The sequence below is a fragment of the Pestalotiopsis fici genome, assembly GCF_000516985.1.
Source record: "Pestalotiopsis fici W106-1 unplaced genomic scaffold PFICI_Scf_2, whole genome shotgun sequence".
Classification (NCBI taxonomy): domain Eukaryota; kingdom Fungi; phylum Ascomycota; class Sordariomycetes; order Amphisphaeriales; family Sporocadaceae; genus Pestalotiopsis; species Pestalotiopsis fici.
The window spans coordinates 5,229,712-5,242,771 of record NW_006917092.1 but is presented as its reverse complement, the minus strand read 5'-3'; the positions used below and the strand labels follow the sequence as shown (position 1 = coordinate 5,242,771).

General features: G+C 50.8%; 4 protein-coding genes across 4 annotated transcripts; 1 reads left to right on the top strand and 3 right to left on the bottom strand.

Annotated features, from left to right (window-relative positions):
• Window positions 1-4,633, bottom strand: PFICI_03780 (uncharacterized protein; the record flags this gene model as incomplete). The annotated part of the gene is made up of 3 exons (XM_007832361.1): window positions 1-549; window positions 607-830; window positions 883-4,633. 3 exons carry the CDS (start codon window positions 4,631-4,633, stop codon window positions 1-3), a joined length of 4,524 nt encoding a protein of 1,507 aa, XP_007830552.1.
• Window positions 4,634-7,444: 2,811 nt separating this feature from the next.
• PFICI_03779 (uncharacterized protein) lies at window positions 7,445-8,271 on the top strand (the record flags this gene model as incomplete). Its single annotated transcript, XM_007832360.1, has 2 exons — window positions 7,445-7,594; window positions 7,648-8,271. 2 exons carry the CDS (start codon window positions 7,445-7,447, stop codon window positions 8,269-8,271), a joined length of 774 nt encoding a protein of 257 aa, XP_007830551.1.
• Window positions 8,272-8,299: 28 nt separating this feature from the next.
• PFICI_03778 (uncharacterized protein) lies at window positions 8,300-9,315 on the bottom strand (the record flags this gene model as incomplete). The annotated part of the gene is made up of 2 exons (XM_007832359.1): window positions 8,300-8,691; window positions 8,745-9,315. 2 exons carry the CDS (start codon window positions 9,313-9,315, stop codon window positions 8,300-8,302), a joined length of 963 nt encoding a protein of 320 aa, XP_007830550.1.
• Window positions 9,316-11,476: 2,161 nt separating this feature from the next.
• PFICI_03777 (uncharacterized protein) lies at window positions 11,477-11,938 on the bottom strand (the record flags this gene model as incomplete). The annotated part of the gene is made up of 3 exons (XM_007832358.1): window positions 11,477-11,563; window positions 11,630-11,843; window positions 11,907-11,938. The coding sequence occupies 3 exons, from the start codon at window positions 11,936-11,938 to the stop codon at window positions 11,477-11,479; spliced, it is 333 nt and encodes a 110-aa protein (XP_007830549.1).
• Between the last annotated feature and the right edge of the window lie 1,122 nt (window positions 11,939-13,060).

The following is a 13,060-nucleotide window of genomic DNA, read 5'->3' as shown; positions in this document are numbered from 1 at the left end:
CTAATGAGCTATGCCATTAGTTCCATTTACAAGAGGTGCTTCTGGCGATCCTCTTTCATAGTTGCCATTGACTCGGGTTGTCGGAGATGCAGCTGATGGAGACATGTTGTCTCCATTGGGGCCGTCTGCAGTATCGTTGGATGTCATGCTTCTCGGCGTCAAGTGTGCTGCATTCATGGCCATGAGCTTCTGGTGCTCTGAGAGCAAATGTCCCAGCCCCTGCTCCAAGCATAATTGTGGGTAGTCTGGCTCTTCAGGACCAACCGCGATCAGTCCACCTCTGCGAGGCACTCGCTGATCGGGAAATGGTGAGGTGCTTGGGTTGTAATGCCCCGGCCGATCTTCGCCGTCCAGTCGTCCATTGATGTAATACTTCTGGCGGGGCGCAAATCCCTCCCTGGTGTTTGCGTCTGGATCAGACTTCCACTTGGCGGGTGCAGTCCAGAAGTTGAGCTGGTTCTCGTGCTCTGGAAGTTCACGGTAGCAAATAGAGAGCTTGACGTTGCGCAGATGGGGAATGCTGGGCAAGATAAAGAGCAGGTCGGACTCCTATTGTCATGTCAGAAATTGCAGGTCACTTGCGTATCGTTTGGAAAAATTACACACCTTGACGAAGAACATGTCCATGTCAAAGAAAAGCTTTGACGCATCACGCCGCAGCTTCTCAAGACGTTGGTAGCCCACTTTGCTCGGATCGCCGCCGTAATAGCCTGGCAGTTGTTCACCCAGATGATACAGCTTGCTCTCGGTGAGGGCATATCGATCCTGTTCCAGCCGCCAGATGACACGCTTCGCAATATTGGACACGGGAATTCGTTCCCAGCCGGTATCTACAAAATTATGTTAGCCACACATTTCTGACAGGATTTGAGAACAACCCACATCGTTGGAGACTCAGATCCTTCTCTCCAAGGAGAAGTGCGACCTGGGTGTTCAGCAGCCATTGTTCCCGACCTTGAGCACCAGTGGCGAGAGGGTTGATAGTGTCGTAGCGCACACCCTGCATAATTGTAAAGAGCTGGGCATATTCCCGTTGCTTCGGGTCGGCGCATCCGTCCAGCCACCGGAGGAGGGGTGGCAGCTTGGAAAGACGAAGCTTCTCTTGCTCCCGCTCCTGCTCCTGCCGTTGACGCAAAAGTTCAGCGTCGCGTGCTGCCCTTTTGCGCTCACGCTCGCGCCGTTCTTCCTCTTCACGAAGTCGGCGTGCCTCCTCAGCAGCTTCCTTCTCGAGACGAACCCGCTCCTCCTCTTGGCGGCGCCGCTGGTCCTCCTTCTCTTTTTGCAGGCGCTCCTCTTCTTCCCGAGCCTTCTTTGCCTCCTCTTCACGCTTCTGCCGCTCTGCTTCGAGCTTGGCCTGTGCCTCCTCTTTTCGTTTCCTTTCTGCCTCTTCAAGGCGACGTTTCTCCTCCTCTTCAGCTCGTTTCTTTTCAGCCTCCTCCTGGAGACGTTTCTCATCGGCCTCGCGTTTCTGTTTCTCCTCGGCCTCCCGTTGCTTGATGGCTTCAGCCTTCTTGCGTGCCTCTTCTTCAGCGGCTTCCAGTTCTGCTTGGCGCTTCCTCGACTCTGCCCGTTCCTTGTCCAAGGCCGCCTCACGGTCTTCTGCAGAGGGAACTTCTGGGGCATCTCGCATTTCCACATCCTCGGAAGCAGTTGTGCTCTCGGGCTTTTCCGACGAAGCTTTCTCCGACTCTTTTCGTTCCCGGTTGAGCTTCTTTGCCTTGAGCACGTCTTTGCGGTCACCATCTGCAAGCTTCTGGCGCTTGATGGGCTCTCCAGACGAATCGCGTTTCCGGGGCCGGTCGTCAGCTGGAGGATTCTTCAGACCACGATTCTCTTTACCATCGGCATCCAGTTTTCTTCGCTTAACTGGTGCCTCGTTCTCATCCTTGTCATCGGCGCCGTGGCGTGGTGGCGTCATACTGGCGCGAAGCCTCTTCGCAGAGGGATCATTGGGAGAAAGCCTGTCTCTTGAGTCATCACGCTTCAATGCCTTGGTCCTGTCGTGGTACTTTTCTGAGATACGCTCGGCTCGAGGCTTCTCAGTTGAGTCGTCTATTTTAGAATCATGCCTTTCGGTCGCGTCCTTTGCCGAATGGTTGGAAACCATGCTGGAGCGGCGTTGCTTGTCTCTTTGGCCCTTCAGGTCTTTGCCAGAGATCAATTTCCGCCTGGGCTTGGCAGTCTCTCCCTCTGACGAACCCGCCATGTCCGATTCGCTTCGCTTGGGTTTTACAGGATGCGTTTTGGCTGACAGTGCCGGCGACGCCTCGCGATCAGAGATGGCTATGGTGGGTACTTTGTCTTCTTTCTTTGGGCGACCGCGCTTGGGAGAAACCTGTTCATCGTTTTGGCTGAAAGATTGCGAACGCTTCTTTTCCTTGGGACTGCTGGCAGTCTTTCCAGAATTGACCTTTTTCTTGGCATCGCCCTCCCGTGGCGGACTCGAAGGTCGCCGCTTGTGCTGAGGGCGAGGTTTTTCGGCATTATTCTCGGCACGAGAGACACGCTTGGCTTCTTGACCTGCAAGGTCTCTTTCACGCCTTGAGGGAGATACTTTGTTCTTTGAATGTCCTTTGTGAGTCTTTTTGTACTCGTCATAAGCATTTTTGAGCATATGCTCCTCTTCCTTCCACATGGGCCCTTCGCGGCGTCTTGCGATTTCGTAGTACGTCTCGCCTCTGAATCGACGTGTCGGATCAAAGCCATTTTGCTCCAACAATAGCTGGACGACCTTGATATTCTCCTGGCCAATAGCAGCCAGCATCGGCGTACTGTGCTCTCCAGGTAAGGATGCCACAGGAGACGGATCAGGATTGGCACCACCTAGGGCAAGCAGCAACTCCATGACAAAGTTATGGCCTCCACGGGCAGCTGCCACCAAAGCCTCGGCATCGTCGCAGCTTTCCTTGACTTGTAAAATGCGCGTAACAGTCTCGTGATCGCCGCGAGCTGCAGCTTGACGCAGGGTTTTCTCGTCCAAACTCATGTAAAGCAAGTGATTACTGGTTTTCGTGGACCGCACGGTACCTCCTCGTCTCGAGGATGCAGCCAAAACTGCCCCGAGTGAAGGTTCCGGCGATCGTCGAGGGCTATTGGCTCCATGAGATGAAGTGTCCTGATTGTCCTGTGGTGCATGATCCTCCGAAGTCCGGCGTAATTCGCCCACCTTCTGTTTGGCCTCAATCAGAGCTTGTCGTATCTCCTCTGCATTGTCCAGGTCATCAGGAACTTTTTCGAGGGGTTCTTGGCCTTCTGCATTAGCTTTGCGAGGGTTGACTCCTGCGGCCAGTAAAAGCTTAACCACTCCCAAATGACCATTCTCAACAGCATCGAGGAGTGGGGTATCTTTCACATCATTTCTGCACTCCAGATTGCACCCAGCACCTATGAGCAACTCCACAACATCCTCATGACCATTGAGAGAAGCAACCTGGAGCGGAGTGTTTCCGGCGTGGTCTGCAAAGTTCAAGTCCTCTGGTCGTTCAGCAAGTCGCGTTTTTGCAACATCGTATTCACCTTTTGCACACGCTTTTGCGAAGAGAGTCTGACCGTGTGCATCCAGGTGCTTCTTGTGGGGTGCGAGTTTGGCAGGCGACATGGTCGAATCACCTGTACCAGGCGTCACAATGCTCTTGAGCCGCGAGCTACGAGGGTGAGGGCTACCACTGGCGGAAGAATCGTCCGAATGGTAATCGGTCGACTGCAGAGGGGCAGGTATTCGTCGCTTCTTGGAACCAAGTCCTGATGCATACGACTTATCTGGCAACTGTGTCGAGAGACTTCTGCGGTGTGCCCGAACATGGGGGGAGATGGACCGGGGGCGTGAAGCTGAGTGCCTCTCAAGGTGCGGCTTACTTGACATAGACTTGGAATCCTTGGATCTACTTTCTAGACCAGTTTCCGAAACCCGTGGCCGGCGGATCTTGCGCGCATCGGCATCGTCATCAGATTCCGTCTTGTGGGCTTTACGTTTATGGGACAGATGACGCTCAATGGGGGTGCCCTTCTCCTTGGACAGCTTCGGGGATCTTGGTTTTGGAGTCTCCGAGTCGGAGCCAGAATCATGGTTGCCATGGTTGCGACGTCGGTGTGATGAGCTCTGTTCTCGTTGCAGATGGATAGGAGGAGAGGTGGGTGCCGAGCTCAGTCCAGCAGATCCATCTCTGACACGCTGTTTTTCTAGCGGACGCTTCTTCTGCCGCACTGAAGACGCAGCGTCATCACCGGCAGCGGATCGTTCGCCATGGTTGGAGAGATCTTTGGCTTCCCTAGACAACTTCTTTGGGGCCGGGAGGACATGGTCATCAATCTCACCGTCACTCTTGTCTTCATGCTTGATGACCTTGCGTGGCTTGGAGGGCGAGATGCCATCCTTCCCTGGCAGAACAATGGTCTCGGCATCCGAATCACGTTCGTGGGCAGCGTCCTCGTCCGTTGCATTAGAAGAGGTATTTGGCGGAGGCTTGAGATCTTTTGTTACTGTTGTGGTGGTCGTCGTTGTCGTCGAGGAGGCGGCTGTCTTGTTGGCTACGGGTGACCTGTTCCTTGGGTGAGTCGACTCATTGTCGGATCCCCTCCGTGGAGAAGCAGGCTGCTTCGCGCTCGTGGACTCGACAGCATTCTGCGCATCCATATCATTCAATATCGGCAATAGTGCACCATGATGGCCACTCCCAGGGTGACTATTGACGGAACTCGAGACAGGGCGGCGCCAGCAACAGCAAGGGGCGGCAGTACTGTGCGAGTAGTGGTGGAAGTGGGAGTGGTGGTGTTGGTGGTGGTGGTGAATGTTGTTGCTCTCCAGGGCGAATCGAGGGTGAGGAGAGATCGTTGGCTCTGGTCGAATACGAGTCTCAGAAACGGGATTCGCGTGGGTCCTCCAAAGGTCAAACGCACCAAGAGCTGGACCAGGGAGCGAGTCTTGGGTAGTGCGCGTGTGCGTTGCGTGCAGCGGAAAGACGGGCTGGGTTGGATTGGAGAACGGGGCGAGGACAATTTTGGAGTTGTTTCTCGTCTTTCTGAGTCGAGGGCCGGGCAAAGGAGTCGAACAGTCGCCGCAAAATGATAGATCAAGATAAAAAAGGAAAAAAGAGTTTTACGAAAATAGTACAACAGAGAGAGGACTTGCTTGGGCTTAGATTCTGGAATCTATCGGCGCGGCGAAGGGGGCCAAAGATGTGGATTGGTTCAATCAAGTCGGTACCAACTGCAAGTAGGTAGGTAGGTAAGGTAGGCAGAGGTACGTGTGTAATGTACTTCCTGTACGAGTTACAGGTGGTAATGGTACAGAGTTAAGGCAGTAGGCAAGGTAATTTGACCACGGTAGAGAGGTAATGCCAACCGACCAGTAGTGAGGTAGTACGTAGCAGTGGATGGTGGTAGGCAGTTTCGGTCAGTCTAATTCATTTTACACCCAAGGCTATGTTCTCTCTCCTTCTTTCCTTCCTTCAAATGGGCAACGAACGCATGGACGGCAGTAGAGCGAAAAAGGACGGACGGCAAGATCACGAGAAGAGAGCAGAAGCAGCTTGAGCGCAAAGCAAAGACCCGCGCCAAACCAGATCAAGACGAATCATAGGAAGATGAAGGCAGACTCAAGCTTGCAGCAGAGCGAACCAACCATGCTACCTAGCCGCTAGTCTGGCTCAGGCAAGGACCGACTGACCGACCAAGTGTTTTTTTTTTCTTTCCATGTTCTTCCCCCGGTGGCCCGCCCTGTATGTAGAGGTCCCAGTGCTAGGGTGGTCTCGGAGGCAAAAAAAACACATTTAAAAAAAAATTGGTCGCCTTTTCTCGTCTCATTGCGCGAGGAGACAGACAAGGAAGAAGTGAGCGAGCCGACCGACTTGCGAGGTGTCCTGTCCTTTCTGTCTGCTTCCCCCCAAGCCCCCCATCTGCCTGCTTGGCCGACCCTCATTTTTGCAGTCTATTGTCTTGCCTTAACCGTTCAGCCGTTCTCACTCCTTTGGTGCCGCAGCGAGCAAGTCTCCATCCCATCCCATTGAAACCTGCAAGTCTTGGGGGGACTCGGGCGACCGCTAGCACAGCTGGCTCGAATCCACTTTGATTGGCAGTAGGCGGCCCAGTGGGTGGCACTTCGCATCGCTACGGCGGTCTGCAAAGACCAAATACGCAGAAAAGTGAACAGGCAGACAGACGAGGGCAGGAAAAACGGGGCAGGGCTCTGCGTTCTTTCGCTGCCGCTTATGCTGCACTTCGCTGGGGCCGGACAGGGGTCAAAAGGGCAAAGAAGGGCCAGCCCGGCGCTGAGTGGGCAGATTGAGGACCAGTGGAGGCCCAAATCGATTCAAGACCCAGTCAAAGTCCAGTCTCTTGCATCCCCTCCTCATTTCGTTTCATCAGTCCACTAGCAGCAGCCCATGCCAGGTTCAGGTTCGGGTTGGATTCATCACTTCTCTTTCTTGTTCGGCTCTCTCTCTCTCTCTCTCTCTCTCTTTCGGTCGATATGATGAAATGAGTCTTCCTTCTTCCCATTATTGTTGTTTTTATCATTGTTGATCACCTTGTTTGCCCAGTCACGCCGCCGTTCCCCAACCCCTGCGCATTGATCTCTTCGCATTTACTAGTATCTACACAAGTATTCGTACCTTGAACCAAACGAGCCACGCAACCACGTCCAAAGATCCAAGAAATACAGTGCGACTTTCCCCCCTGCTTGCTCGTCTTCCCTCCACACGTATCGCGGGATTGCCTCCCCCCCTCCTTTACGCCAACTCACCACACTGTCCAACTGCCGGGTCATGCCTTGATAAGGCTCGCTCAGGTCCACCTGCGCCGGCTGGACGGCCTCTCTTGTCTGCTTGTCTTCAATGACCCCCTCCCCAACGCCCAACTACTTCTCATATCTAGTCGAGTCTTTTTAGGAGGCACGAAAAGGGTGGAGGGACGGACACCTTACGACGACGACATCATCACCAAACCTTGTTGTCGATTTTTAGACTCGCTATCTCAATGCTAATATAGCCCCAAGGCTGTGAAGGAGAAGGAAGAGACTTGAGTGAACCAGCCCAAGTCCCGGGCCTCCGAAGAGAAGCAAATATCCCCGCGCAAAGTCTGAAGTCTGAGCCGGAGCCTGAGCCTGCCTGAGCCTGTGTCTTTTCTCGAGCGCTTTTGTTCACCGACCTATTCGCCGGAACTCGAACAGTATTGGGCGAACACTAGCTGCTGCCTCTGCAGCTGTTGCACATTCCGTGATCTGATTTCCTTTCATTGACCCCATCCTACTCGTCCGCTACCTCTACATACATTTTCGCACGCTACAGGCTGCCAATGCTGTTATCCCTGGGACTCGAATCTGCCTGCACAATCCAGGCATCATCCAGCAAAGAAAACAGCAAAAACTTAATAACCTGGCTCGTCATACATCAAATATTCCATTAGCGCCGCTCACTTGCATTCAGCCTTTTGCATTTCGCATCAAAAGATGGGTGACAACACTGGCTCAGCCTCCGCCGTCCCACCTGTTGTCCTACCAACTTCGTTGAGCGACGCCCGCATCGACTCTCTTCCATCTAGCGCCTACTACATTCCCGATTTCATATCCGAGGACGAAGAGCGAATCATTCTAGATAAAGTACGATGGTTTCGGTAGGCTGCCATTGCTCGTGCTCTAACCGTGGACAATAGATTGCATCCGCCCCCAAGCCTCGCTGGACGCAGCTCACCCACCGTCGCCTTCAAACCTGGCCCTCAGACCTAGTCAACAACAAGCTCGTTGAGGCTCCGCTCCCAGCATGGCTCAACGAACCCGTCATCTCGCGCCTCAAGGCCATTCCTCGAACGCAAGAATCCGACGCGCCTGACTTGTTCTCAGATAGCCCACATCAGCAGCCCAACCACGTTCTCATCAATGAATACCCCCCAGGTGTTGGCATTATGCCTCACAAGGACGGAAATGCATACCATCCCGTAGTCGCCACTGTGAGCCTGGGAGCGAGCCTATGTCTCAATATTCACAAGAGTAAGGAAGATGGTGCACTTGACCCTGTTCCTGCATGGAGAATCCTTCAAGAACCACGGAGCCTTCTCATAACCACCGAAGAACTGTATACCGATTACCTGCACGGCATTTCTGATATCACAGCGGATGTCGATCTGTCAGCAGAAACCGTAGCGAACTGGAGCCTTCTAAGGTCCACTGACTATGTGGATGGTCGTAATAGCCGAGCCACGCGCACCAGCCTGACCTATCGAGATGTCTTGAAGGTCGCAAAGCTTGGAAACAAATTCGCAATGTTTCAAAAGAAGTAGTAGGCGTGATTTGGAGAGGATCTTGTGCTCAGAATATGAGCGGGATCATGCTCCACTTGTCCTTGATCTCCTCGCTGCCAAACTTTTCGGAATACCATTGCCTGGTGCCACTGGCGGTAGTACCAAGGTTGACTGCGACAAAGATTACGCCGCATAATAGTGTCCTGTTGCACCAGTCGCCTTCCGGTGCAGCAACAATGGCAAGCGAGAGATACAATAGGCATTCACATGTATAATGTGGGCAAATCAGATACCGAAAGAGTCCTTGCTGAGGAAGAGTGTACTTCTTCAAGCCCGCGAGGTGCTCATGACACCGGTATTGCACGAACCACGCAATGAGGAAGAGCGCTACGCCCCCGACTTGGCGGACAGAGGGCCGGTGCAAGCTGAGTGATGACGGGTCCGACTGCAGAATAGCATCTAGGAGATCATATGAATATAGACCAGAGGCAATAGAAGAGTTGGGAACTCACGGGAACCTTCGATCCAGATTGCGATACCAATGCCCAGGTAATATGCACATCCGAGCAACCAGTGGATGCACCACATCTTGGAGGAGGACGAGGTCCGAAGCACGTAGAAGCATTCATACAGTCGGCGGGTGCCTTGCATGGCCATAAGCAGCCAGGCCAGTTGAACTTGTTCCATACTCATTGTAGGCCCGGGGCTCCGTGCTGCTTGATATCTGCAGATCGTCGTCAAGATGACGCCTCCACAGAGATATTGGGCGGCCCAAAATACTGAACTCGAGACGGACAGGACGTAAAAGTGGATGAACCATGAGTGCGGAACCTGCCCCAATGAGGTGACCCAGCCCATGAATTCGAGAAAGCGATTCTGGGGCTTCTTGGCCCTTTCTTGGCTTCCCTCTACTGGTGAGGCATTGCTGCGAGCACCATATTGCGTGAGAAGAGTACGCGCCGATTGCGGTGCAGCTGCAATGGCGAGCACGCTGCTCGCGGCCAAGATGAAGCAGGTCTGGCATAACAAGGCCGGCTCGAGAAATGGCTCCAGGGATTGAGGAAAAGGTCCGAGTCTATCCATGGCCCTTGATGGACGATCCGGTGGTATTTTTTTTATTTTTGTTTTCTCCTTTCTGGAGTCTTTTATCGTGAGGAGGAGTGAGTGTTGCTAGGTGGTTTGAGTTGGACGGTTCACGTCCGAGGACAAGTCAATCTTTACTCAAAGAGCGCGAACATGTCCGAGGTGCCCCTTTGATTGGCTGGAGCTAAGGAGCTGTCAGGGGTGGCTTGCCTAGATTTTATCTTGCATTGAGCGCTGCCGTCTTGATGCAGTCAATGTACTTTTCAAACTGATTGCGCACACGAAATACCAGTGACTTGAATATCTCATAAATTTGCGTGAATATTCATACTCAGTGGTTTATAGAATAGACCATGTGCCTTATTGTCAAGAGCGGGACATTGATGTGCCTCCATATCAGTATGATTTGGTAAACTTGCTCATCACGCTCATCGAGACATTTGAGGTGCAAATAACATGGCCATACTTGACATCATGCCCAAAATGAAGTGAAGCCTCTTGCTTTGAAGCCGTGGGGGAAACCAAAGCATACTCCTCCAAAGGGATAGCCCAGATGTTAATGACCTGTCTGAGACTTGGTTTGCGGCGGGGAAGCATTTGCCTTTTTGGATATCGAAAGCTTTCGTGTCGTGTCTCCAAATGAGAAAAGAAGTATCATAAATCAAGATACCAGACAGTGATTAGTCTTTCAAGATGCATCAGTACTCATGTTATTTCAAAAGGCAGAATCAAAGCTAGAAAGAAACATCGCAGTATAGTGCATGTCCCGGTACCGGCTTGCTCCTTCCTTGGAAATAGTAGACGTAAAAAGAAAAAAAAAAATTCCCACGTTGAGTGGCGTGCCTTCCTTATTAAATGCGGCCTTTCACCACCACCGCTCGGCATCGTGAAAATACTCCTCCTTGACTGATACACAATGCCACGACATTCGGGATGCGAAAAACACATCAACAAGGCCATTAAAATGCAAAAAAGAATCGACAACGACAGGATTCGAACCTGTGCGACCGAAGCCATAAGATTTCGAGTCTTACCCATTAACCACTCTGGCACGTTGCCTTAGCTGTTGTTGTTGATTAGTCACAAGTTAACATCGTATAAGTCGAGGGGGAGACCAGTAGCTGGTGCGGCAACGAGTTTTGCAGTCTTGACTCTTAGCCCAGAAATGAGGAGGATATGAGAGTTCGGCATTGTGTCGGGTTTTTATTCAAGAGCGACACTTGACCGTTACACGCCACAAGACAATTCAAAATCTGCAGCAAAATTATTCATCTTCACCCTTTTGTCTCGGAACGGATAATGCCTCGCACATCCCGAATATCTGTCAAGCCTGTCTTGTCTCTCCCTTGCGGCAATACCCGCCCTTGTGTCGCAGCCACCCAAAAAGTATCACAAGATTGCTGGCCTGTTTGTTTCTTTCGAGCCTTGTTCTCTGCTGTCAAGTATTCAGACTCTTGGCAGTTGAAATATAGCATATATATATGGGACCTCTACTGGCTTGTATAATCAAAATACCTATACCTACCTAGGTAGCCACCTATTTATTTTAAGCAATACTGATAGCATAAATTTTTATACTTGCTTTTCTCTTTTTGACTCTTCTCTCTCCTTTTTACTCTTTTCTCTCTCTTTCGTTTCTCTCTCTCTCGCTACGTTTACACTTTTTCTGTCACTTTTTGCCCTCTTTCATTCTTGTAAATTAAACTAAACTCAATCAATATATGTTTCAAGCTTTTCATCTATTAATCGTTAAGGGCTCAAAATATCGCATGATCTTTTTGCCTCTAGGTGCCGTATTGAAAATCATGCTTCATCTAATCCAGCTTGAGAAGAATGCTTCTAAAGCATTAGACAGTTTTTTTTTTTTTTGTGTGGCTTGCTGTATGGAGAGTGTGAAACCTATGCCGAGTGTACAAGGAAGAAAAGTCATATTTCTGGAAAGATTTCGTAGAATCTAGCAGAGATGACATGTATTGATTTCTGAATGGGAGACTTTGAGGACATCGAGGCGTATTCAGTCTCCCAAGCTCCACAGAATTCTGTTTCTACCTTTTGAACTATTCATTATCAAGCTTCTGCCCAGAAACTCGTGGTCGAGGAATGTGAAGAAGAGAACAGAGGAATCGGTCGAGTCCCTGGATTTGCTGTCGCTTGCAATACTTTATGGCAGCGTAGGTCCATCATACCATTTCCCTTCGTAGATTCTCTCTTTTGCCCTGCCATTTGGAAGCTGATAGTAGACACGAATCTAGCCGCAGGTATTGTTAGTAGACACGTTGAGTAGCCACCCAAAGGCGACTTGATCAATACTTACGCGGTCACCGTCGTTTACGGCCGTGACAATTGTACCAATCCTGGCCAGAGCACCTATGAAACTGGGGCCCTTCCACCCATTGCCGTCAAATTGCCACTCTCTGATGGCGCCGTTTGGATCGACAGCATATACGCGAATGTGCTGCAAGTTGTCCCAACTGACGGAAGCATACGGAACACTCCAAAACTGAGCTATCGCAGTACTTGCTTGTAGCCTTGTGGCTTCGTAAGCATGTATCCTATTTTTCCATGGTTTGAAGGCAGTGCGAGCCACTTACAATGTAACAGTAATGATGGAAGATGCCTTCATGATGAGTGGATAGAGGTATGGTGGCGTGTGTCTCACGTTCTTGATCGTGTTGTGTTGTTTGATTCGTCATGCTGTAGGGTATATTACGAGAGCCTTTATACATCTTGCAGCCGCGCCCTGAATTCACATCATGGACTCCATGCCTGCGTTTAATATTGCGTGTATGTTGATTGCCTTGACAATGAGCCAGGCCTCGGCACAGACCTGCGACCGTTCTCGTTCTGTTGACGCCTTCTCACCATGTCTCACGGCAGCCCTTCCGCTCGGCTAACTGACCCTCTCGTATGCTTCGTAATTACAGCCAATAAGCGCTTTGCTGACAGGAACATGTGGTTCTTATGTTAGAGCAAGCTTCGACTGAGTGCAAAAGAATCGATGGCCCTCGAATCCAATTGGTCTAGATGAATGTTCAACTCGTGTCAAGGACGGTCAGCTCATGTTACAGAGATATCTGTGTTTCATGAGCCAGCCCATTCGGAATGACTCAATCGACCTCTAGCATGGTAGTCCGGGAATTTGCTGCAAAATAACTCAACGAGGGCGTTGAACTTGTCGTTGGAAACGCAAATGTTGATTAAGGTATTGACTTAATTCTTTTCTGTAATTACAAAAAGGAATCAAAATGAGTGTCATAATTTGGTTTCGAACGATAGAAAGAGTTCATCCACATCATCTCATAATTTACCGCCATATCACAAATCAGACTTAGAAGCTTACCCAGCTGAGCTCGCGATTCACCGCCATGACACAAGGCACATTCGGGAAAGAAAGACAAATGGTCAGCTCGGCTCATGATTCAGCGCCACAATATAGAACATACTCGGCTCATGGATCCGTTACACGACTTACCATATCAGCTTACTATCTCAGCTTGAACCTTACCGCTATATCGTACAGTTTTGAGTATAACTGAGATGTACAATGATACGCAGTAAACGAGCCACTCCTTTTGTCTTTGAATAAAGTATAGTAGCAATAGAGTGGCGGGAGCAGGTGGGGAAATACCAATATTCTTGTGATTTTCTTAGTGCTGCCACAAATGACACAGTCGTCGCTCATCTCATTGGCTTGCTCTCAACAAGAACCACGACTTGGCCTTGGCTGCTCGAGACAGAATTTGCT